The 27,034-nt window shown below is 44.4% G+C and overlaps 1 protein-coding gene across 10 annotated transcripts in view; it reads left to right on the forward strand.

Moving 5' to 3' along the window:
* CHL1 (cell adhesion molecule L1 like) overlaps window positions 1-27,034 on the forward strand; it is a 305,295-nt gene that overhangs the window by 201,529 nt on the left and 76,732 nt on the right. For 9 of the 10 annotated variants that reach the window (XM_077325211.1, XM_077325215.1, XM_077325209.1 and 6 more), the window contains 5 exons: window positions 10,061-10,183; window positions 10,924-11,094; window positions 12,857-12,898; window positions 14,872-14,992; window positions 23,899-24,065. In XM_077325211.1, coding sequence (XP_077181326.1) covers window positions 10,061-10,183; window positions 10,924-11,094; window positions 12,857-12,898; window positions 14,872-14,992; window positions 23,899-24,065 — 624 coding nt within the window. The remainder of the gene's footprint in view (window positions 1-10,060; window positions 10,184-10,923; window positions 11,095-12,856; window positions 12,899-14,871; window positions 14,993-23,898; window positions 24,066-27,034) is intronic. The other variant, XM_077325219.1, reaches the window with a different exon arrangement.

Raw genomic sequence — 27,034 nt, forward strand, 5'->3', positions numbered from 1 at the left:
AGTTGACCATGTAGCACTGCTACTAGCATTTCAGATGGATTCAGCTTTGCATTATGGGTAGCACTGTGTCACTCGTATTGAGCATAGCCTTTCTCAGACATTTCTGAGGAATAAGATTAAGGACATCCTTTATCTACCAGATTATAAACCAGATTGGACCTAAGGAAGCACATATTTTTGGAAGATGATCTAAAAGACACGATACCGTCATTGCTTGGCAATTTTCCTTGACAAACTGAATGTATCAGGATGATTTCATCACTTGAGGAAGAAGACATTCATCACTGTGTTATCCATATAGTTCTTCAGGCTATTAATGTATATTAACAATCTAACAAAAAGCACCCATCACTCTGGCAAATAGTCACAATTCAATTAAGAACAGAAAATCAGACTCACAGTGCAATTTGTTGGCACTTTTCTTGCTTGCAATATGCCATTATGGAACGAATGTATGTTTACCGAAATTTTGTGGTCTGCAGAAGTGTTGAGTTTTGAAAATCTTATCTGGCTAATATGAATGAAAGTTAACTAGTCTGAACGAATGGCAACATGCTGGCAGTTAGGCATGATATTAATTTGCGTGATTTACTACTGAACCATTTTTTCATAAGTTCTGTGACATTGGCAGGGTCAGTGTATCAGCCATGAGCTCACTCCACTTCTGGAATCAGCATGGCATCTTAAAGATACATGGCAAGCACTTCACTAAAATAGCTGGCATCATGTTGTCTAGCATTTCCTTCATAATGTGGAAGGCACTTAGATATGAGACCACAGCTGATTTATCACTACTGCTTCTGTCCCTTGAGCTGTGCCTTTTCTTCCATACCATTTAGGGAAAGTGGCTGCAGATAACAGAAAAGAGATGATGTTTTTCTCTTTCTGTTCAGCTGGAAAACCTATGTTTATCACCCATTTCCAGACTGTGGATCTCTCCAGCACAGCTCTCAATGAGAAACCTGAAAAGGCTGGTGGGGAGGAAGCTGCTATTCAGATTTAACAGGATCAATTCCCATATCTTGTATGTAAATAAACATGCTAACTTTCATACACTTCTACATTGTGTGATCTGGAGAATGGAACTGGGCTTTTTACGCCATTCCATTACTGCTTTCAGAGAATCTTAGAACATTCTCAGTAACCTGTTTTGCCACAGCACCACGCTATAGGCCAAGTCCAAAATACCCACCTTCCCAAATATCTTTTGTACCACTGCCACAGATGTTTTCATTATTAAGCTAGGGTCTGGCATCCCCACCCTCTCAGTGACCTCATAAGAACACTTTCTTGAAGTAAAGCACCACTGAGTACATTTAATAGGATTAAGACTGCATCCTTGGTTAATCAGAAGCAAGCAGTGATGTACCTATAGGATTTTGCACTTGAGGCAGCTGGGTGAGACTTGGTGATGTGAGGGGTGGAGCTTGGTGATGCAGGGGTGGGGACCTGAACACTGTAGTTGCCCAAGATAAATGCCCACCCTATGCTCTCCCTGTCATCCAAGGCCAACCATCTCAGACTGCCACACCCTTGACAATCTGAAGGGAAGGCCATGGAAGGTTGCACTGACCAGGGTGGCCATGGGGTGATGCACCATGCACCACCTCTGGTCTGTAACATCTGCCCATACCCCATATCCACCCTGCTGCCTGATGTCTTACTGCCTTCCCCACATATGGCAGTGGAGGGGCTAGCTGCCTTGCACTGTGTGTCCCTCCATCAATACAGAGGAAAGGCCATGGGGGCTTGCTCTGGGCTGGGCAGCCATTGGGTGGTACTCCATTCAGGAGGAGTATTGTGCCCCACCTCGGGTCCACAGCATCTGGACAGACTGCTGTGATCTGCTATCATCCAGCCACAGGAGCAGACATTGGATGCCTGGGTGGAGGGCTACCAAGTGGGCCTTTGTGTATGGGGCAGACTACCACTCGTGGTGGGTAGGGCATGGGTTGTAGCCTCCATAGCTCCCTCATGTGTCCCCCATGTCCTGACAACCACCTCCTTGATATGCTTCTGAAAGCAAACTGCAGGTTCTTGTCATCAGGGGACCCAATTCAAATTGTGACAGTGTTGCATGTGGTGAAGGAGCTTCACCCTTTCCCCTGTGCAATTGTCCTAACTGGGAATGGTCCTGGTTGGTACTTTGGGGCCTATTTCAGCTCCACTATACATGCTTACAATGTCTTACTGTTGGGGTGGGGAGCCTAGACCCAACCTGCCTATTCCATCAAGTGTGAATTGGCAGAACCTTGACTTCTAAGCCTAGCCTTGTCTTCCCAAATGAAAGGTTTTGGAGATCTATGTTTAAAGAAGTAGTATCCATAGAACACAGTGCACAGTGTGATGACAGAAATGTAGTAATTACTGAAGATGCTAGAACTCCTGTCAGTTTGGTTCACAGCATGTTTGCCATTTCCAGTCAGGGAGCTGATTCCTCAATGGGCTTTTTTGGATTTCACAACCTAATCATGGATCTGGGTGCCAACAGGTTGATTGGGGCAAGGGATCTGGAGCTGACCCATTGCTAGCCATGTCAATTTCTGACCTCCTACTCTGTAAGCTTCACTGGGTCTCAGTATAGGGTAACCCAGGGAAGTTGTTGAGGGAAACAGAAGCAAGTGACTTACAACTCATTTGCAATTCTGCACTCCCCCCCTCCAAATTGCTATGCGTGTTCAAGGCTTAGACCCAGCAAAGTCAGAGATCTCTGAGTTGTACCTCAGCCTTCCCCAAAGCAACGTTTTTCTCAGGGGGGGGGGGGAATCAGAAGCTCATTCCCATCTAATCCCCTGATTATGCCTCCAATGATGATTTTGCTGTTTACCAGGAAGTCTGGCATGCAGTGTAGTTTCCAAGACTAGGAGAGTGAGCTTAGAGTTGCCTTTTGAGCCCCCACCTCCCACGCACACCCACCCACATACAATTAGTCTCCTGGTAAGGCTAGAACCCAGCAATGTTTTCCAGGAGGGGCTCTGTAAGCCAACTTTCAGCTTATCCCTGTTGGGCAGCTGTTCACATTGTTCTGCTCGAGGTGAACATATCTGTGTTCATCTTGCAGTCTGATCTTGAGTGTCAAACACAGTATGTTCTGCTGCCAATCAGATTTCCTGCAAAATTTGATACATCCCTAGTAATTCCACAGAACACACCCGCCCATATTGATGTTTATGGGACCTGACAGTCCTTAACTTTGGCTTAATCACATCCATAATTCAGGACTTAATGTTTCACTGTTGTCAGGAGAGACCGAAGAGGGATGAGTTGCTGAAGTTCCGTTGATCTGAGTGACTGGACCCCCATCGACAGCAGTGAACTGCACAATATATAGAAGGCAAAGCCTTATCTGAGTTTTATGAGCCAGTGAACAGATTTCACAGAAGTTTTTATATTTTGGTTACCGTGAAGCCTCAGGAGAGCGGGAGCTTTTTGCTGATACATATATTTTATGGGAAATAAACTAGATGTGACCCAAAGGCTTGGATCCCCAAATGCAAAATAGCCTCCAAAGCTAGATTGGTATGTGGATATGACACAAGTTTATACACACTGCTTTCCCACTGCTATTATCTCATTCTTTCACTTTGGCTTAATTACATGTAGTACTGACTAAGTTGCTGTACCTTGCATGCATCTTAACTTGCTGAAGTGGAGATGCCCTGAAACGATCTTGAAAAGTGGTTTGTCTCCCAAATAATGTGTTTGTTGTGAGTCAACTGAAAGCCACAGAGTTCTGGGGCTTCTTTTAGTTCATCACAACAATGGTGTGGGATCACTCCCTAGAAATCAGAGCCTTGTTAAAATTGATGTGTTGCAATGCTCTGCCTGTATTTATGAAATATCTGGTCATATAAATGATGAAGGGAAGATTTCCCCCCACATTTGTTTTAAAAACAAAGCCAGTTTTAATAGTCTTGCCATGTCATATAATTAAATCCATCTTATGCCATGTTAAGTGGCTATTTCCATGAAAAACAAACTATGCTAGCTTTACAAAGTGCAAATCCACATGTCTGACCACTGTCCTCTCCCTGAAACTATTTCATAGATAAATAATTGTTTAAGGAAAGCACTAAATGCCAGCCATAACCCATGTACATAGTTTATCTGTTCTGAGGATGAGATTTTCACTGTCGATGTCTATTGGGTACAGTTTTATTCCAGACAACTCAGGGAAGCATAACTGCTTGCTCTTCTGAGGTAGATTAGCCAGTGAGCTTGCTGGCATGGTGGGGATTTAATAAATGGCACCAGGTTTTCCAGCTGGCAACTCTAGCAGCAAGATCCCAGTGCTTTCATCTCTGAAGTAGTATCGCTGCCATGTTAAACAAAATTATACTCAATGGGTTTCAAAAGGTGTGTTCCCTCACTTCACAGGTGCTATTCACCCACCAAAACTTCTGTCACACAGATTCAGGCATTCAAAATAGGTCAGGCAATCACAGTTCACCACCCATTTTGTCCTTTTGAATATGCAGAGAACCTGACCCTTTCATATATGAGGTCTATCCTCTCATCAGTCCCCTTATCAACAATCTCTCAGACACTGCACAGAGATATTCGTTGTTTCCATTGTTTCCAAATAACTCAAGTCAAACCAGAAAATCTCTGCTGTAGAAACTGAAGGGGGCATTTTTGCAAGCCCAGCAGAACCATTGCAATGTACAGAGTGCCCAGTAGTACCAGTGTAATAACAAACTTCCCAGCAAAACCCAGCATCATCAAAACCCAGCCGATGTCTAGCATAGAATCACAACCCAAGCAAGAGGGGGTGGGTTGGAAGGGCAGCAGAATCAGTGCACTATGCACTGTCCAGCAAACCATGTCATTGTGGAAATACAAGCAGATGTCAAGCATAGAATCATAGTCTAAGCAAGTGGTAGGAGTTGGAACCCAGCAGAAGCAATGCAATGTACAGTGCCCAGCAAAGCCAGTGTCTTCTGTTCATAATATTCACAAGTTTTTGCTATTATTTTGCTCTTAAATACATTCTGTCAAAAAGCAAGATTAGGATGAGATGCTTTTGTGAACAGGAAGTGAAAATTAAATGGCAGGGACACACAAATTGAGTATAGGGAGTCATAAATGAATGAGAAATGTGTTGAAAAGAGGGAGAGAAATTAAGTGAGGGGAAAGCTGTTTTATCTTGCTGCAACAGTAAGGTTGCCAGTATTACGAAAAGCAAAAAAATGAACAAATTTACCACTTGACTACTTCAAACAACTGATCACTATGACAAATTTAATTTTGAATACCCATACTCTTTAAGCTGAAGCTTGCCTCTACTGGGGCACCCCAGGGCAAAGCAGGCTCAGCCTCCCAGCCCCAAAAGTGGACATTTAATTAGGTTTTCATTTTTTTAAAAGAGCCTCAAAGAGGCTGGACACCAAAAAAATCTAGTAGCCCAATACAACACCCTAATCACTGCTTTGCATGATCTGGCTGAGCTCAGCGCAAGGAAAGGACGAGAGAAAGTCTAGATTATGACCAGCAGACTGGTGATTTCTCTAGCAGCTTGTTGACAAGGAAGCGTACTAGTCAATCCAGCCTAGCATAAAGGCTTGCTTAAAAAGAACCCCAAACATTCAGCTTTATGCAGAGTCTGGCTTCAAGAGCTCCTTTCAAGACCCTTATCTCTAGCTGCACCCCAGGTGGACCTCCCCTTGGTACACCACTGGGCACAAGTAGGGATAAGGCTGGAAATAGATATCCTGGTTTAGGCAATTTAATCTGTATTAGGAAAGCAGGATGTTAGGGGTGCATGAAGAGCTCAAAGGAGAATCCTGAGACACCAGCTAAAGAGATGACCAGACTTAGGAAGTATAAAGACTAAATAAATAAGCTCCAGACTTCAATTATAGCTGCCAATGTGGAGAAGGCAATAATAAAAGAATTAGAGATCACAGTGTTTAGCGAGGCTTTTCCAGAGAAAACCGGCCTACCATGTCTCTCACCAGGAGGTGCAAGCTCTCTGTTCGATAATAGCTTAACGGCAAAAAAGCACTGCACATTTACAAAGCGTTATTTGAAAACCAAAATGGGCTGTTTGACCCTTCTGTGGAAGTTACGATAAACTCATTATTGTGTTGTTAAATTAAGGGGGGGGGGTTGTGTGAATCATACAAAAAAGGGGGAGGATAAAAATATAAATCATCTTCTGAAATGCAGACAGAAATGTGGTTCATGCAGTAACTCCAGCCTTCTTAATAACTATGTTTACCTTGATTGATCACTTTCCAGCACAAAGACATTGCACATTACCCAGCCACAGAGGATTGTGATGAGTGAATGAATTGATACAGAACCCTGTCCATCCCAGGAATCCATTTCAGAGCCAGTGTGGTGTAGAGCAGGGGTAGTCAACCTGTAGTCCTCCACATGTCCTTGGACTACAATTCCCGTGAGCCCCTGCCAGCAAACACGTTTGCTGGCAGGGGCTTATGGGAATTGTAGTCCATGGAAATCTGGAGGACCACAGGTTGACTACCCCTGGTGTAGAGGTTAAGAGTGGCAGGCTCTGATCTGGAGACCTGGGTTTGATTCCCCACTCCTCCATATGAAGGCAGCTGGGTGACGTTGGACCAGTCACTGTTTTCTCAGAACTCTCTCAGCTCCGCCTACCTCACACGGTGCCTGTTGTGGAGAGCAGAAGAGAATGTGATTACAAACTACTTTGTGATTAAAGGTCGAGGAAAGTACTGTGTACAACTCTTCTTCATATAATAGCTGGATACAGTGGTAATTCCTTGCTAAGCTTGCTCAGCAAAACGTCAAAAGTGGAGTACATGCAACAGAATAGAACCTTTGGGGCACCTGGGCCTTGCTGGTTGCTGATCAGAATCAGATTTCTGCATGGGAAGCATGAAACTCCTGGCATGCATGTGCTTCAAATTCTTCATGGTCGACACAATGACTTTATGTTGTGGGAATTGCTCTAAATTTGGGGGCTTTTTGCACGGCTTCAAAATCACACAATGGTTGCCAATTGGAAACGCTATTGATTTGCCATAACGCACGACGTCGTAGACAATCTGCAACACTCCTGAAACCGATCAGCAAAAAGCGCTTTGTTGTAGCGCTTTCAGGGGAATCCCAAAAAGTGGATTCACCCTCCGGAAAGCGCTACACTCTTGCAAACAATCTGCAACACTAGCGATAAAGACCTGTGCGTTAACATTGTTGCGGTTTCTTCAAAGTCCCTCCTCCTGAGCCTGTCCTCCAAACTTCCGGCAAAGCGATCGCCATTTTTTTTTCTCCGAGCGAGCGGGGATAAACGCACCAGCGAGCCTCTTTCTGTTTAGAGGCTTCCCTGGCTTCAGTCCTTCACCTTTAGTCACTAAGCACAAACCACATAAAAGCCCGTTTGCTGAAATAAAGTCCCTTTATTTTTTACACATTAATTCAGCCGAAAATCGGGCCCGTGAGAGGGGGGGGGATTTTTTTTTATCACTCGAGGCAGCGTGGCAACGATCATACGATCAAACGACAGCTCACATTAGGCAGCTGGATGGGTCTCTCCGTTGCAACGAATCTACACAGATTCGTTACAATGGGTCTGTTTTTTTTTAAAAAAAACCTTTCTTAAAGGGAAAGGGGCTGCTTGGGAGCATGCTAACGGCTGCCCATTGGCTGCTTGACGGCCAGGGGCGGGACGAGCTTGGAAATAGCGCTTCCTTTTCTGCCGAGGCCGGAAGCTGCGGGAAACGCTACAAAATGCAACTGGATTCCACTACAAAGGCAGGTATGCATAACGACGAATTCCACTATTTTAAATGGCGATTTTTCGTTCAGTGACCAATTTGCAACAAAGATCCCGGTGCGAAAAGCCCCTTGGTGATGTGGATATGAGGCTTCTTTTCCTCGTTCACTTTCTATGTATGTTTTTTTCTGTCTAATCATATGCATAGTTTACTTAGAAGCAAGCTCCACTTCATTCCCTGGCACTTACTCCCATGTAAACCTACCTAGCATTGCAGCCCACATGTTGAATTCTGGATGTTATGGACAGCTGACTCTAAGCAAACAAAAACCTTGTTACCCTTCATATCACAGTCAGCCCTCCAATTATATTCATGGGAAACAATCAATACAGTCTTCCATACAAGTGTGCTTATGACCTAGTTCACACATGTATTTACGTCGTCCATGTTCATTGCTGGCTGACTAGCCCATCTATGAATGGCCTGGTAGGACTTCAAACATTATGTTTTTCAACTGAGCCGGTTCACCTTCCAGTCATTTCATGTGTGAGCAATGTGAACTTAACCAGCTCTAATAACGTCACCTAAAGCTACTTTTAAACAAGTTTCAGGCAGCCCAAATGGGCCCGTGAAGCACACAAACACAAAGTGAGAGGAAGAGAGCAGCATAATAAAATAAGCAAGATGAAATATAACCAAACTGTTACTGTTCTGCTCCCTTATTTTCCAATGCATGCCTTGATCAGATCTTTTAAATTAGGGCCACTTCACAGGAAGACCTTTCTGTGTGTTTATTGTCAGCCCAGTCATCCAATTACATAACCTGCACAGTAATGGATGTGTAATCACATCCTTTGATGCATCACAGCAGCAATCTGATAGTCTGACCACTGTTCCTTGTGATTGCATCTCATCATATATTCCAGTGCTACTGAACCATGGACACCCCAAGTGCAGGGGCATTTGAATTTTCTGTGTTTGTACATGGAATGAAAATGACACATTGAGCTGAATGTCCTTTTTGATGTTAAAATCACTCTCCTTCACCTCTGCTACTGCACATTGTATGCCAGGGTGATAGGGCAGATGGAATATTGGACTAGGATTGAGGACACCTGGGTTCACATTTGCTCACTGTCTTGGATCATTACTGCTATGCAACTACAGTATGATAAATGTTGTTATCCATTTAGTCATGTACAACTCTCGGCGATTCTATAGGACAGTCTTTGCCATGTGCCCCTGTTTCTGACTGCTTCTTTTAGTTGGTTCACGGTCATCCCTGTGTCGGCTTTGATCGTGTTGAGTTAGCGGATCCTTTAGCGACCTTGTTTCTTTTTGCCGCTGACCATGTCGAGCATTAATGATTTTTTAGCGAGTTTGATCACATGACATGTCCAAAGTAAGTGAGTCTTAGCCATAATATCTTCCCTTCTAATGACATAGTTGGTTTGCTCCTCTCTAAAACTATCTTGTTGGTAACTTTGGCTGTCCATGGTATTCACAGCATTTGTCTCCAACACCATAATTCAAAAGCATCTATTCTCCTCCTGTCTTCCTTATTCAGGGTCCAGCTTCCACATCCAGATGTTGTTATGGGGAAGACAACAGTGTTGACTAGCCAGCAGTTTGTATTAAGGCTGATGTCCTTATCTTTCCATATTCGGTTCATGCTTAACATTGCGTTCCAGCCCAGTGTTATTCGCCATTTGATTTCACGGCTGCTGTATGATAAATAACTGAACACAAAACTGTATTGGGTTGAGTCGTATCCTGTGAATTCATTTTGTTAACAGTGGAATCCTGTGGTACAAGGAGCTTTTATGTTTCTTAAAGAATACTTTTCTTCTCCTCATGCCTGAGAAAGGTTCCTCCTTAATTAGGTCTCTGCTGCTATGGGTTCTTATTATACTGGTGGGTATGTGTCTGCCAGTAAAAAGACACAGGCTCCAAGGTGTCCCTGGTATGAATTCAACAGTGTCTTGAAAGACACTGTTTCACAGTACAAAAGAACCCTGTACAAATACATTATATATAAATACATGAGGGGAACCATGGAAATAAGAACATCCTCAAACACAAGACTTAATTAACATTCCTCTTCAAGCCGAATGTATATATAGAATCCAATCCATATTCAATTAAATATAATTCTTAGTGTCATTTGTGGGGTTATCCTTGAATAAGTATTTAGATCCTGAGTACAATTTTTGATACACGAACTGAATATTTTTATCTTCTGACTACTAAGACGAACCATCCATGGGATAACATGATAAGGAGAAATTCAGAGGAAAAATACAATGCTTAGAGACATCTACACAGTGCTTAGTGAATTCTAAATGCCTTTTCGGTCATAGGTATTCCTAAATTCCCTAAGGAGAAGATAAGCCCTAAAGATGTGGAACATGGTGATTCAATGGTCTTGCACTGTAACCCTCCCAAAGGAATCCCGCCATTACATATTTATTGGATGAACATTGGTAAGTAGTACTGAGAAGCTTTTCTGCACATTGAATTTAAAGTGTAGATGTGATTGCTTATGACAAATTCAAGGGAAGAGAAAGACTAGGTGATTCCACATTCCCAAAACCAGAAGACTCTCTTGTTCACTTGGAGTCAGAATGCTTATGTGCTGTCGTCTTATGGCAATGCTCCCTTGTGCTTAGCGCTAGGCAATGTTTCTCATCCACTATGACAGTCCCCATGTTCATGCAAATATACCAGACACTTAGGCTATCAAAACAGCATACTGAAAATATAATTATGTTATGGAATGCAAGCCATAAGTCTCAGTTCTGTGTCACAGGAGCAAGGGGCTTCATGACAGACATGATGCCTATAATATAGGTCCTTGCAATATTAATAGTTCCGCAGGCTTGAACTGCCTTAATAGAATACACAGTTAAAATGAAACATTCTTTATGGCAACTGTTACATTCTTTCTACAGAATATTTAAGCAGGATAGCTTTATAAGAATACAGCTCACATCTATTGGGCTGTTTATGGGCCTAGTCATTTGCTGTGTTGTATGAGCCATTTTCTTCTGGATGACACTGTAGGTACCTGCAGAACACAATGCTGGTTCCTCCAGACCTCATGACTCTTTTAACATCAAAGAGCCTTTTCCTTACCTGGGAGCAGACATTTGACAGAAAAGCAAGGTGTCATCATATTGGGAGATCATTACCATACCATCATTAATTTTTTTCCCTTTCCTAGATTTGCAGCATATCCCACAAGATGAAAGGGTCTCCATGAGCCTTCAGGGAGATCTTTACTTTGCAAATGTGGACGAAAATGACAGCCGGAGTGATTATTGCTGTTTTGCTGCCTTTCCAAGATTGAGAACAATTGTACAGAAAATGCCCATGACATTGACAGTTACACGTTGTAAGTCTGGGGATTCAATTTCCTCCCTTTCTCCCCCCCCCCCCCCGCCCCATTATTCCCTTCCCAGACCCCTGTCTGTTCTAAAACCTTTACTTCCTCAGGGAATCCATGCAGGTGACATCTGTCTCTAAGATGATTTTTTAAAAACTGAACTAAATATATGCTAATATATTAATGCTTATACTGTTATCTGCACTACCCAAGCTCAACCGAAGTCATAAAAGCATTTGCAGCTGTTGGCTCTCCAAAGCACTTTCCTCCTTGATGGTTATAAAATAGAATCACAATGCCTGATGGAAATCAACATTTTTTTTAGAAGATACCACCAAATGGATCCTTTTGCCGTTCAATGCAAAGGGGAGGTTCTGAAGGAAGTTGAATTAATGCAGGAGAGGCACCTGTAGGCATTATACCCAGATATTCTCCAGTATTGGTTAGATGAAAAATAAGAAGTCTCATTCGCAGACCGGCACATGGTCAAAATTAACGAGACCAGCTCACTGAACATTTTGCAGTAATGTAACAGTAGCGGCATCCTTTGGTTGGCAACTGGATTAGAGAAAAATGTCAACTTTTCTTTGCCTCAAGGCCTCTATTCTGCATCTTCCTGATGACCCTCTGCAAATTCCGGCAATGTTTTGTGCAAGCCATGAACAAATTGATATTATACACATTTTATATTCATATTGAGGTGTTGAAATCATTATTACCATGCTGTTTCCATAGTGTAAGTACCAGACTTGTAGCTGTCCTAGTCGACTTCAGTCAAAATAAGAGAGTTCTGTGGCATCTTAAAGTCCAGTAGTGCCTTAGAGACCAATGACATCTTTGGGTATAAGCTTTCTAGAATTGAAGCTCCATCAGACCAAGGGACAAAGGGAGCCTTGACTCTTAAAAGCTTATACTTTCCAAAATCTGGTTTCTCTCTAAGGTGCTTGTGGTTTCAAATCTAGTTCTTCTATTGCAGACCAATATGGCCACCCTCTGAAGCGAAACTTATTACAGCATTAGCTTTTGTGAGCTAGAGGTAGTAACAATGTAGCATTCAGACAGCAAAATGTTTGTGACAACTGGAATGTCCACACATACAACTGTCACCTGTTTACATAATGGCAATTGCACCTTTTCTAGCTAGGATTTTTACAGCTGGATCACACCAACATGTTCTTCTGTACATGAGCATAGCCAAGGAGAAACAATTGACATGGGGACGTAATACTGATTCTTTATTTTTGGGAGGGCAGCTATCCTCATGGTTTTCTGGAGTTGGCCATGCAATTCACAATTATCCAAATCTGACATTTTCACTTACATCGTGTGTACATCAGCTCATGCTCATGCATTACATGTTTAATAATTATGTGTGAGTTTGCTTTAAGAAAGAATAATGGCATTATGGTCTAGAGCAGACACTGGCAGGGGCTCATGGGAATTGTAGTCCATGGACATCTGGAGGACCACAGGTTGACTACCGCTGGTCTAGAGAACCATGTGGGAGAAAGGCTTCATCCTATGGCTCTATTTTAAATCAGTGGCATTGCCTTTCACCCCAGGTAAGCTGGGATCAGAAAGACTTGAAGTGCCACTTGTGTGTAATACTGCTGTTTTTAGGAGAGGGAGAGAAAACTCATCTCCAAAAGGTTTGGCAACATTATGGTCTAAAATCTTCTCTTTTTTTAAGTTTGTTTGCTTCCATAAGTTGTTCCAGAAATACCATCATTCATTCACGCTTCCATGTGGTTTCCATTTTTGTTTATTTCAGCCAAGCATGCTAATGATTCCAGTTCACCTAGTGCTACTACAGGTGAGTTGCCACAGTTTGGCATTGGTGATAACATAGATTTGAACAGAATAAAATATATCTAACCTGCTGAAATAAGAGTAGATGCAAATGATGAGGTTTTGTAAAGAGCTTTCATTTGAGAGATGAAAATGCAGGTAGAACATGCCATGACTTGTGGGGAAGACTCCCATTCTCCTTCGTCTACCTGCTCTAACTTCCTTCCTCACTTCTGGTTCACCGTCTCCCAATGCCCACTACAGCTCCTCATCTTTTCTGTCAATAGCCCCTCTTGCTTTTTTATTTAGCTCCACTGTTAAAATGGGGCCATGAACAAAGTCCCAGTGTGAATGAACTCAGCTTCCCTGAAGGGCTTGGTGCTAGGGCAGTTCTCCTCCTCTAAGGGCTCCCTTAATGAAAGGAAAGATTCAAATGTATGTATAGAATTTGCTCTATTGATTTGTATGGAGCTAGAATACAAATGGCTTAATCCCACAACAGCTTTATAAGTAAGGCCACTGAATTTTGTTTTTGCAGATACCTGATGGTATGTGTATTGCCTATTGGAGGGTAGGTACATACCCACCCAATATATCTGGCTTTTACTCTGGGAGTGGAAAACCAAGGTTACTTACTGGGTCTAAATTCAAATCCAGTAGCACGTTAAAGACCACTGAAATTTGGGGGTATAAGCTTTCAAGCACCAAAGCTCCCATAGGTATGTTCTACTGCAAACCAAGACTTCTACCCTCTACTGGAGACCAAGACCTTCCACCCTCTGAAACTACCTTAATGTTTCTACAAAATTCACACCCAATTTATAAATCAAATACCAAATATTTGATATATGGTTATTGAATGTCTCTATATCTGATAAGTTACTTCCTTCAGCTGTTTCAGAAATACCATCAATACTGTTAACTTTCTCCTAAATGTGGCTCAAACTAGATGTTATCACGTTTAGTGACTCATATCTGGGTTAGTAGTGTTCAGCATATGTGTAGACCCAAAATGGAACAAAAAATGCCCCCTGGAGCCATTTCAACTCAGGAAAATAGTGGGGAGGGAGAGGCAGGAGCTCCTTTCTCCTAAGCTGAGAACCCAATCAGAATCACTAATTCGCCACAGCTTCTATATGACTGCATAGCATGAATTAGGGGAATTCCAGCATGACACATCTGTTCCACCTCTCCACATAATATATTTCTGGTAAGGCCTTGGAGGAGGAGCATGTCTCATGGCTTAAATGCCACTCAGTGTTTAATATCCACTCAGGGTGGCTGTCCCACCCCTGAGTGCCTCCTACTCCAACCGGCTTGCCTATCTGGCCAGCAGCCAGCCAATCACCTTCCGTCCCCCATCCCTGACTGCCCCCTCCTCCTTCCACTTCCCTCAGAGGCTGCAGATCCCTGCTGCATGAGAACTGCCCCTGCCAGTGAGTTCCCTTCCTGGGGGCCTCCAGCCTTCCCAGGTCCTGGGGGGAGGGAGAGGCCATCCACAGAGTTCTTCCATCCTACCCCCCCCCCCAATCTTGCACCCGTTGTATTCCTGAATGCACTGGTCTTGGCCCATAGTTAAAATCATAATGTCTACTTCAAGCTTATGACAAAAACTAGTGTCACAGGAAGTGGGCAGGTAATAACAATTGATTTCTAACATATTTAGTTACTTCATTTATATCTTGCCTTTCTCCCCCCTGGGGACCAAAGTCACTTAAATCAGTCTCCTCTACTCTGTTGTACCCTCACGATATCCCTATGAGATAGGTCAGGCTACGTGTGCAATTGGCCCAGGCACAAGTTCACCCACCAGGTTTCTATGTCAGTGTGGAAACTGAGATCTGGGTCTCACAGGCTCTGTATTGACACTCCTATACCAACATATAAAGCATACATGAATGGATGCTCACTTAGATTCTGTAGCATGTGACTGAAAACATCCGGGTTGAATTTATTGTATATCAAAAAGTGTGAAATTACTCTCCCCTCATTTTTCAGCCAATTTAATCAAGGAACGAAAACCAAGATTGCTTATTCCTCCTGAGTCTTCTGGCCGCAGTTCCGATGTGATTGTTATCAAAGGAAATGATCTTTTGCTGGAATGCATTGCTGAAGGACTGTGAGTATCCCTGCACTATAATCTTCACTTAAATGCACAGAATTTGCATATGCCAAACAACATGTATGTGTTAGGTATTGCAAGTGTAGAAGCTGATTCCTGGGAAAATACTGTTTTGCGTGTGTGTGTATTAAGTATTAGGGAAATATGTTATAGAGCTGTAAAAATTTCCAAAAGCAAAACAACCTTGCAGCATTACCAGGAGGAAAAACTTTGACAAAGACCTTGGTTAGGTGACTTCTGAGCCTCAAGGCAATCCTGAATGTATACTGTTCTGTCTTGAAAAGTTTAAAATGGCTGGTTTGCCTTATATTTGTGGGAGTGAGTAGAGGAGAAAGCAAGCACACACTCATGTGGCATCTCTTTTCCACATCCAAGGATTGGTGCAGTGGTGCTCTCATTTTGGGCCTAAACTGTGTGGAGGTTCAGATTTCACAGAATGTTGCTGGATTTTACTTGGGAGACTGAGCACGTGAACTGATATGTACATTGGCTTTGGATCCATTTTCCACAATTATTCAACAGGCAGAAAGCTCTCTTGATAGTTCACGTTGAAAATGGTCAGGGGCTGCATTATCACTTCAGATAGGGTCCAGTAGTTAGTTTGTGAACAGAGCCACAGATTTGGGCACCAATTACCCGCAGTGATTGAGAGGCCATTTTCCTAGCCTATGGGCAATGCCTAGATAAAAGGTCAGCATAATCAAATGGCTACCAAGGAAAAGAAGTTGAATTGAGGAAGTGTGTATTCCACTGCCCTTGTCAAGAGCACCTTTCCCAGCCTGTTACGTCTTTGGGGCAATCTCCCATTTCTAGTTTGAAAATGCTCCCAGGTATTGAAGTCCTTCTGCAAACATAGGCCCTGAAGGAAGGTGAGAGATAGAGAGCCACCTACAGGTGAACAAAATAGTATGCCTCACTCACTCGCTTTTTGATATAGGTTAAGACTCTTGCTGGGTTCTTTGCTGGGTGCTCTGCCCCCCAAAAATGAAAAATTGGTCTGGAAGCCCTTGTAATGCTTTAGGGGCATATCCATAATAAGGTCTACCTGGAGTTTCAGCATTTTTTAAAAAATGAACTGCACTGTGAAATGATAGAAATTGCCTCCTAAGTCAATCAGACCAATTGCCTATGGGAACATTATATATCTAATTCTGAACCTGGCCCACAAAGAGTGAATCCAAGAACTTCTACAGTGAGACCAGCCACAAGCTAGGATTATTTCCTAAAAACCAGAGTTAATGCCTACGTTTTCAGAAATATCATGTGTGAAGGGGAGTCACCAGAACCCTCAAACCAGAGAAAAACTGTGCAAGTGCAAGCAGTGTAAAGGAACATGACCATTGTGGGTGGGAATGAAGGTAGTCACTAGTGCTGGTGAGGCAAGGGCAAAGAAGAAGCTGGGTGGGAAAGGACAGATGACAGGCAAATGGGGTAAATGAACAGGGAAGTGGGTGGCTAGTGGGAGAACCCAGTACAAGCAAGACAAGAATCTGGGAAGGCAATAAGTTGACAGTGGCCAGAAGGAGGAAGTGGCCAGCAGCCAGTGGCCAGAAGGAACCACTGGCCTTTTCTTCCTTTTTCAGCCACTACTCTCACTTTCCATAGAATAAATTTGAGAAAGTAGTGGTACCAGAAGGAAAAGGGAAATGTCCTGTTTCTTCTTTATCCTTGTCTTTGGATGAGGAAATACCTGGAGATTGTGATGGTAGAGCCTAAGGAGAACAGGGCTTGGGGAGGAAGGGGACCTCAGCAGAATCTACCCTCCAAAGCAGCCATTTACTCCAGGGGAAATGACCTTTGTAGACTGAAGATCAGGAGATCTCCAGGCCCCACTTGGAAGTTGATGACCATAGAAGGCAGGCAAGCAGCAGTGAGGGTGGCTGGGAAAAGGAGGAGGAGCTGTTGCATTCGCCTTTTCCCCTTCCCAAGCTGCTGCCTTAGTCTCTACCAAACAGAGGTTGGAAAATGGTAAGGAGGAGGTTGAGTAGGCTTCCCTCCACCAGGACTACCCATGCATCACTTAAGGGTGACCAGGAGTGTGGGCTAAGCTTTGCCACCCGCAAGGTTATTTTGATGTTATATTATGATTTATACAATGAATATACACTATGAATATACCTATGTTTTAGGTAAACCATCCGGAGCTTCGGGGGAGGGCAGTATAGAAGCATAAGCAATCAATCAATAATTTAAGCCTTGGGCACTGCAGCACCCAGGCAGCCACTGCCTCTAGCAGGCTTGACAGGATATCTGCCAGTGGACTGCATGGATGATATACCAGCCAAATGGCCAAGCTCTTGACCGAATCCCACCCCAGGTTCACACACTCAATTCCTGGGATTGCTGGTTCAGGGAGCGCTCTAAAGGAGAAAGCCTTCCAGACCCAGATAGTTACCCTTCAACCCAAATTCTGGGATTGATGGAGGACTGAGAATCCAGAGGTGGAAGTTCTTTCAGGGTGACAGTTGTGCTTTGACTCACCGAAGTCTTGGTTATCTATGCTAGATCAACCTCATGCTCTGCAAAATATGTTTGCAGAGTTGAGATATTGTTGATTGCACAGTATCAATGTTGGAGACAGGTTATAACTTTTAACCTCTCCACCTGCATTTTTTGGAATACAAGCCTGTCCACATCTTGCATTCCTTTTGTCAAACCTTCTCCTATTGCCATATCTTCTGAACCCCTGGAGCATCTGGATCCCTTGCCATCACCTCACTCCTATTAGATTTCAAGTTACTCTCTTCATCAGCCATCTTTATCACTGACTACTGTGGTCTTATCTTTCTCCTTTTATCACCTACTAGCACTGTTCCTTATCTAATCCACCCTTTTGTGTTGAAGTACTCTTCTTCTATTATCGGCTACCCTATATTTCCTAAGCTAATCATACAGGTCTTCTCATTTCCCTTGGTCCTTTGCACCTAATAACTATCTTTCTAAACTTTCCCATACCCACTAATAACTCCCATTAACTTCTTCTGGCAATAGAGTACAATTACCTCTACGTCCAATTCAATACCTAATTAGGTTCCCTGTAGTCCTCTGAGCTCCTCTAGTTGAGGTCTCTCAGCAGGGTTCCCAGTGTCCTCTAATTTCTTAGAGAGCATCCAATTTGCACTATAGAGGTCAACATAATCTAATTTCTAGACTTCCTTTTGTGGGGAATCAAATCTATATATAGATATACATAAAGGATACTTATATATTACAGAGTGTACAAAATGAAAATATCTATCCCCAACATACACTTCATTATAATTTCAAGATATTATCTATACAATACAGTGGTCCTTACTTCTGTTGGGGTACTTTTGTATACAACGTTTAAAATATAACATTCCATGACTATTTTGTATCACTATTAGTTTAATAATTACTACGTATTCAAAAGTATATATTTTGCCATTACTACATACTCGCTCTAATTTTTAATTTATCAAAATACAAAGGAAAATCTATTAAAACTGAGCCTTTTGGAAAGGCATATAAAATGTAATAATAGATAAATAAATAATATCATAATCTTTAACGGCTCCGTGAGAGCGGTATAAATAAAGCAATAAGGGGGGTTGGGGTGGACTTGGTCTGCGATGGGGAAGGGTGGCCATTGATTGACAAACAGAGTGCTTCACACCTGCCGATTGGGCCCTCCACTTGTCAGTACGGTGCCAAGGGGCCAATTGGCAGCCAAACATAGTACGGCTGCCGATTGGCCCCTTGGCCCCAAACTGGCACACCCCCTGGCCGCCAACATGGTAGGTAGGCAGCCAGCCGGTCGGCCTAGCCTGCCCTGTGAGCCTTGGCTGGGAGGTGGGCAGGAAGGAAGCTTTGGGGCCAGAGAAGGGACAGCCCCGCTGTGTCGCAGACGCGGCAGGGCTGCTCCTTTGCCAGCCCCAAAGCCCAAAGTCGGGCAGAAGGTGGGCAGGAAGCTTCAGGGCTGGCAAAGGGGCTGGCATCGCAGACAAAGGAAATCTATTATAACTGTACTTTTTGAAAAGGCGTATAAAAATACATAAATAAATAAATAATATCGCATACAGCAGGCTTGCTTTCTAGTAAGAAAATAAAAGGTCTTTCCACTAAAATCCACTTCCATACATATATATATTCAAAACTCGTTCGAATTCAGATTCTCCATTGCAATACATTTATGTACAATTTCTAAACTGTTTCTCATTTGATCATTGTTGCATAGTCTGCAAGTTTATTTTCCCTTTCTTCTAAGCATGGACATGTATTAGTTCCATTTTGCTGTGTAGATAATTCTAGCTGCTCTCACCATATATTTGAATATCTCTTCCAAAATGTTTGGCAGTTTATTAGGCAGTGAAGTGTGCATAAAGTTTAATATGTTCTGAGTTTCCCATTCATTTACTTCCAATATATTGTTATAATATCTGTACACCGCCCGTGGCGCCGCGGGCGCCACGGACTAAATAAAGCAGTAAGCCCTCCTGGGGCGGGATGTGTCCGGGATGAGGAAGGGTCCGGATTGGACCCTTCCTCATGACAGACAATCAGAGGGACCAATTGGCAGGCGCGAAGCGCCTGCCGATTGGTCCCTCTGATTCCCAGCAACTGCGAGCCGCGCGCAGCGCGGCTCGCAGTTGCTCCCAGCCTGATGCGGCGAGAGGCGCAAAGCGCCTCTCGCTGCGCCAGCCCGCCGCATGAGGAAGCCCCTGCCAGTTGCTCCCGCCCTGACACGGCGAGAGGCGCGAAGCGCCTCTCGCCGCGTCAGGCCGCTGCCACAGAAATAAAGGAAACCCCTGCCAGTTAACAAAGGAAATAAAATAAAAATGAAATAAAATACAGGAAGCCCCTGCCAGTGGCTCCCATCCTGACGCCGCGAGAGGCGCAAAGCGCCTCTCGCCGCGTCAGCCTGTCGCCCGAGGGAACCCCCAGCAGTCGCGCGGAGCGCGGCTGCTGGGGATTCCCTGCCCGGCGGCCTGACGCGGTGAGAGGCGCAAAGCGCCTCTCGCCGCATCAGGCCGCTGCCACAGAAATAAAGGAAGCCCCTGCCAGTTTACAAAGGAAAAAAAATAAAATAAAGGAAGCCCCTGCCAGTGGCTCCCGCCCTGACACGTCAGCCTGTCGCCCGAGGGAACCCCCAGCAGTCGCGCGGAGCGCGGCTGCTGGGGATTCCCTGCCCGGCGGCCTGACGCGGTGAGAGGCGCAAAGCGCCTCTCGCCGCATCAGGCCGCTGCCACAGAAATAAAGGAAGCCCCTGCCAGTTTACAAAGGAAAAAAAATAAAATAAAGGAAGCCCCTGCCAGTGGCTCCCGCCCTGACACGTCAGCCTGTCGCCCGAGGGAACCCCCAGCAAACGCGCGGAGCGCGCCTGCTGGGGATTCCCTGCCCGGCGGCCTGACGCGGTGAGAGGCGCAAAGCGCCTCTCGCCGCATCAGGCCGCTGCCACAGAAATAAAGGAAGCCCCTGCCAGTTTACAAAGGAAAAAAAATAAAATAAAGGAAGCCCCTGCCAGTGGCTCCCGCCCTGACACGTCAGCCTGTCGCCCGAGGGAACCCCCAGCAAACGCGCGGAGCGCGCCTGCTGGGGATTCCCTGCCCGGCGGCCTGACGCGGCGAGAGGCGCAAAGCGCCTCTCGCCGCGTCAGGCCGCTGCCACAGAAATAAAGGAAGCCCCTGCCAGTTAACAAAGGAAATACTAAAATCAAAATAAAATAAAATAAAGAAAGCCCCTGCCAGAAATAAACAACCCAGCTGACCTGCACCGGAAACAGCGCCAACGCCATCGACGCCGGTGACGTGATTCGGCCCACCGGAAGAGCCTCCATTACTCGAGGAAGCGGCGCCGCGATCGCCGGCGCTGCCCGCCCAGCGAACGGCCGTGGCCGGCCCGCGATTGGCGGAGGGACCTTTGCCGCGACGCCGAGGACTCGCTCTGCCGCGGCATTAACTCGCCTCCCAGCGCCACGCCCCGCCGAGAAGGAGCCACGACGACGAGCGGCTTTCAAGAACCGTGGAGCTGCCGCTGACGAGCCGCCGCAGCCGAGCACGCCGAGGAGACCAACCCACTGAGGAGCCGTCGAGGAGCCGCCGCCCGCCTCCTTTTAAAGGTCGCCTTCCGTCCCTTGCTCTGGCCCCCACCTCCTAGCGCCCATTGTATCCTTTATACAATGGGCTTATTTTACTAGTAATAATATAATATAATAACACATAATAGATTTTTAATTATATCCTGCCCTTCCACATAACTCAGGGTGGGTAACAATATTTAAAACATACAGTTAAAAATCTAATCTAGCCTGACTCTTGTTCCTGTACTCTTTTGGTCATACATTTTTACTTGTTCTTTTTTGTTTGTTTGTTTCTAACTCAAGTAATGCTTCTATTAATCAATCAACCAGCAGAGGGAAGTTATGGGGGCTCAAACGTCCTAAAGACGGTCTTTTTGTTTTATAATCAGCTCAAACTCAAAATCAGTTCAAACTCAGTCACGTCAGAGCTCTATGTTCCATGTTAATAATCGTTATGTAATTAATTATGTAATTAATTATGTAAATCATTATGTAATGTAATGTAATGTAATGTAATGTAATGTAATGTAATGTAATATAATATAATATAATATAATATAATATAATATAATATAATATAATATAATATAATATAATATAATATAATATAATATAATAAAGCAGCCATTGGATGTTGATGTCTTTATCTGTAATATCCTGCCAGGACTTGATTCCCCCCAGAACATGCACTACATTAAAAGACCACTTTTATTTCTCGTGCTCTCTTCATGATAAGTTTCTACCGGGGACATGAGCAAAGATTCTGGAGGGCTCAATACTTTCTGCTGTGTAAACCATATTCTCAAAAGTCTGACACTGATTATACTATTCCTTTCTTCTGTCCTGATCCTTTTAATTGATTTCTTAATCCGTGAATAATTGTGTAAACCTTCATCTAGGTCTGCTGGTTCAAGTTTTACTCATTTTTGTCCTGGATTTTTAATCCAATCTGCAATCCAAACCAGGCCTGCCACTTGGTAATATAATTTTATATTTTGAAGTGCTAACCCTCCTCTTCTTTTTCTGTTCTTACAATATTTTTAAGCTTGTTGTTGGTTTCTTGCTATTCCAAGTAAATGTGTTTAATCTGTCTTTATCACTCTTTCAATACTCTTCTATATGGATAGGTAACATTTTGGCAGTGCATTCATTTTGATGGCATCAATTCTTCCCAGCCACAAAAATCTTGTGGCATGTTGCCATCTCAACAGATGGACACAAGAGTAAACAGACATGACTCTGATCTATTTGTGCCATGGACTGTGCTGGCATCAGGAAAGCCAGCTGGGAATTTTAAGTTAGCAGCCTGCCCTGAACTTCTGTCTTTCTTGTTATAAGAGTGCCCCATTAATTCCACAAAACACAAAGTCTCTTTTATATTCAGTTGCCTGGAGAATTCACTCTGCCTGGGCAGGCACAGAACTTCTTGCTGTCAACTGAGTCAAATCTTTAACCCTGTTTATGGCTGCAAGGACCTTATAGTGTGGGAAGAATCCAGTTCTGGGCCTCTCTGTACAATGCCATAATGTTTTTGTGGCACTCTAATCCATTTCTTAATTTGCCATTGGCAAAAGGTCACCTACAACATGTTCAAAAAGGTGTCACATGATTCCTATCTATTTTTACACATTTGTAGGTGCCCTTCAATTTATTGAATCTAGCAGCCATGAAAGGATATCTAGGCCAAGCTTAGAAATAATGTCATACCTGGCAGACAGTACAATACAACAGGAACAGCAATCTAACAAATCTCAACTTGCTGGAAACTGGGGAGGTAGATGTCACTTCCAGGGAAAACCCAGAAATGGCACTATGTCACTAGAGTTTCTGGTGATACCTAGAGAAGTCTGATATCACTTTCACCCAGTGTTGATTTTTTTTGGATTATTTTGCTCCTGCTGGCCGCTGCTATAGTGGCGAGAAACTCAAGACAGGGTAGGCCTAAGAGCGTTTCCACACACACTTTCAATCCACTTCCAATGCATTTCACATCTGCATTTTACCGTGTGAAATGGCAAAATCCACTTGCAAATGGCCACTGAAGTAGATCTAAACTGCATTGTTCAGCCTGTGTGAAAGCACTCTAAGCCCAAACTTTGCTCACTTAGGCCCATTATGCATGAGCCATAAGGCCCACACTGGCGGCATCAACGCTTCGGTTAAAATCACCGAGAACGCAAGCTGCTGCCGTGAGTGCAGGAACCTCCCGGCACCGGGCTCTGGAAGACCTGAATGTGGGATCTTCCGGAGCTTCCAAGGTAAGCCGGGCTGCAGAGGCGCAGCGCTGTGCATAATCGGCAGTTCTGCGCTTGTCAAGCTGCCCAGCCTCGGCCTGCGGTGTCCCTTAAGGGACACCGCGACCCCCTGCCCCCCCACTCCCCCGGCCCCTCCCCACCCCCCCGCCTGCACCGCTGTACTTACCTCGGCCGGGCCTCCTAGGCCCGGCGTAAAGAGCACATGCACTACCCAGCATGCCCCCCTCCCATGTGTGCATGGGAAACGGCATTGTGCCCCGCTGCAACGGCACAGTGCCAGTGCGCGGAGTCTGGCGCCGTGCATAAAGAGATTTTTAAATTGCATCAGGCACAGAGAAAGGCAGGACTAAGAAGCCAATTGTCATTTGCAGCCTTAGCTGGAAATATGATTTCCTCTTTAATAAAGAAGCAGTACCAGGATCAAGCCACGCAGGTCTGCAGTTTGATGGTTTAGCAGTAAAATAGCTATGCAGAGAGGTGATTTATGGGGCAACTCAAGAATGTGATATAACAAAGATAAATGTCTCAATTCCCTGGCTATTCTATAGCAGGGGGGATGTGTGTGACAGTCTAATATTTTAAATCTATTTTTTATGTTCCTTTCACAGCCCAACACCACATCTAACCTGGAACAGAGTAGAACGAGGAGTTATAGACAACTATGGGAAGATACTAATTGTAGAGAAAGTCACTGCTGCTGATGGAGGGAGATACACCTGTATAGCCAAGAACGCTTTGGGGGAAACAAGGCATGACTTCAACGTCCATGTTGAAGGTATTTATTCATATCCATGGCTACTTGGGTTTAAAATATCAGTTGTCCAATTCTGTTCCTTCCAACTAGTCATGTTATTCTTCCTCACTGTAGAGGCAAATCTGCTCCAGGCCTGACCCAACTGTGTTCTGTTGCCTGAAAGGTACCTCCCTGGTTTTGAATGTTAAAAGCACATTGCCAGGAGAAAGTTTATAGGTCATAGATTTTAAAGTTGATAGGTCATAGGTTGTATATCAGTGATTTCAAGAAACGTGAACAGTACAATCCTTATCCAGTGTTGTTCCTCTGTATATTTTTGAAAGAGCCTAGGGGGTGGGACGTGTCTGGCTGTCCAAGTTGGAATAGGGCCAATCAGGGTGCAGCCAGCTTTGCCCTGATTGGCCCTTCACCTGCGGCTCCCGCCCTCGGGCCCTGGACTCTAGCCTTTTTGCTCTCAGACGCCTCAGTGCATGGAGCCAGCAGCAGGTGAGAGGGCCCTGGGAAAAGGGTCGTGGTGAAGGGCTAGCTAATGAGGGCCTCCCAGCCTGGTAAGGAGCTCTGTCTTGGCCCTGCTAACGAGCTGCCCAGCCCCCACCCCACTTGATCTGGCAGCAAGCTGTGGCCCAAAGCCACCTTAAGCTGCCTGGACAGGAGCCAGGGGAGGGGACCCTTTCAGGGCCCATTCTTAAGAATGGGCTTTGAAGCTAGTATGAAATAAAAGACAGTTTAATGTCCTGTTTCAGAGCAGAAGCTGTGGGAATATTTTATTTATTATACGACTTCTATACTATCCCCTCCCAGTTTGTGCTTGGCAATCAACCTCTAGAGTTAAGCTAGTTGCCAGGTCCCTGCCAGTTGCAACCTCATCAGAGTCTGAGGAAGAAGCAATATGGAGAGTTCTGCCAGAATCAGCACCGGAACCACCAGCAGACTCAGAACTGGCCCAGGAGCCCAGCTCCCAACCTGAACCAGATACAAGTACTCAGTCTCTGGGTGCTCAGCTGGTGACAGAAGCAACAGCTGATTAACAATGGTATGACAAGCAATGATTCATGTAACTGGAGAGATGGCGCTCAGCTAGGTTAGCAGCTCAATGCCGTTCTGGCCTCTGTGAGTGCTTGCAGAAGCCTGACTAGGCATCTGTTTGTGTTTAGCTGAGCATGGAGCTTAAAACTACAGTGGAGGCAACAGCTAGTGGTGGTGCTGGATATGTAGCTTATACCTGAACTGACACTCCCAGATTTTGTCTGGAAACTTGACACTAGTGAACTATCATTACCCAGGGATTCCATAATACCTTGCAACCTCTGTGCATGCTTTCACATGCAACCATGATAAATGTTCTACTACATGACTGGTATGTAGACATTCAAAAAGCCTAGCAAAAATATTGTTTGTAAGGTTGCCAGCTATGGGTTGGGAAATACCTGGAGACTTTGGGGGTGAAACTAGGAATGGGTGGGATTTAGGGTATGAAGTCCACCCCCCAAAGCAGCTATTTTATTCAGGGGAACTGAGTCTGGAGATGATCTGTATTTCTTGGGTCCTACCTGGGATTGGCATATCTAGTTATTTGCTACTGAAGCTCACTATGCACAATCTATATGCACATTCAGTCAACATACATACAGCAGGAATGACACAAATAAGCTTGTCCTGCCTCTTATCTATTTACAATCACTGTCTTGTGAGCATGCTCCTTTCCCATGTTCTGGAACATCAGACAAGTAGCATCCCAAATTGCAGAGAGGGAGCCTGGTAAGGATAAATTTTGTTCAAGATCAAATTTTGTTCAAGTATGGCTCTGTAGGGAAAAGAAAACACATTTAAACTGAATCTGTGGTACAGAGTTACCATTAGAGAAACAAAAGTGGGGGACCTACAATGACTTGGGAGGCATCTCACTTTCCTTTCTCCACTCTCTCCTCTTTCCCTTTCCTGAAATTCCTTTTCTGTTCCTTCTCTCTATTTCACCCACCAGCCAATTTACCTTTTTCTACCCTTTCTTTTGCTTCCCCTCCCTGCCTGGTAAGTGCAGTCTGACCGTGAAGCCCCGGGGAAATTCTGTATAGTGCCAGCTGCCAGGCCAGGCTCATCTGCACAGTAGGGAATCTATAAGGACTTGCGGGGCTCCACCTCACTTTCCTCCATACTATTTCAACTTTCCATTCTCCTTGCAATCCCCTATATCCTCAACTTTCCACACATCTTTTTCTCCTTCCGTCCCACCAAGAAGCCTACCTTTTATCTACCACCCCTTCATTTATACCCACCTTTTCCCACGAGAACCCAACACAGCTTACATCTGTCTCCTCTCTTCCATTTGACCCTCGCTACAATTCTGTGAGGTAAGTTATGCTGACAATGTGTGATTGGCCCACAGTCATTCATTGGATTTTGTGTGTTGGCTGGGTGAGTTATGCAAGTCACATGGTAACAAGTCACCTGGTGTCTGATGATGGGACTGGTCCCAGTGAGTCAAAACATAACAACTATGGGCCCATCTTTACCTCTTGAAAATTCACCATCATTTGACTACTCACCACACTGAAGGACCTCTCCACCATAGGGTCCAAACAACTAAGAACAAAAGTCAAACTATGAAAATATGGATGGGTGATGCACCAGTTTTTAACTATGTTTTAACGGTGTGTTGTAAGCCAACCCAAGCCCAAGGGGAGAGAGGCAGCCAATAGTAGTAGTAGTAGTAGTAGTAGTAGTAGTAGTAGTAATACCCTGAAATTAGCTTTGTACATCTTTTTACTGACTTTTACTGACAGAAACCAATATTTGGTTGGATGGTAGCATATCTTAACACAGCCCGCGGCACCGCGGACTAAATAAAAGGATAAGGGCTAGGGAGGCGGGATGTGTCCATGATGAGGAAGGGTGCCGATTGGCCCCTTCCTCTGGACAGACTACTGGAGGGACCAATTGGTCCCTCCAATTGGTCCCTCCGAGTCCCCACCGGAGCAACTGCGAGCTGTGCG

This window comes from Paroedura picta, chromosome 3 (genome assembly GCF_049243985.1).
Source record: "Paroedura picta isolate Pp20150507F chromosome 3, Ppicta_v3.0, whole genome shotgun sequence".
NCBI classification, from domain to species: Eukaryota; Metazoa; Chordata; class Lepidosauria; order Squamata; family Gekkonidae; genus Paroedura; species Paroedura picta.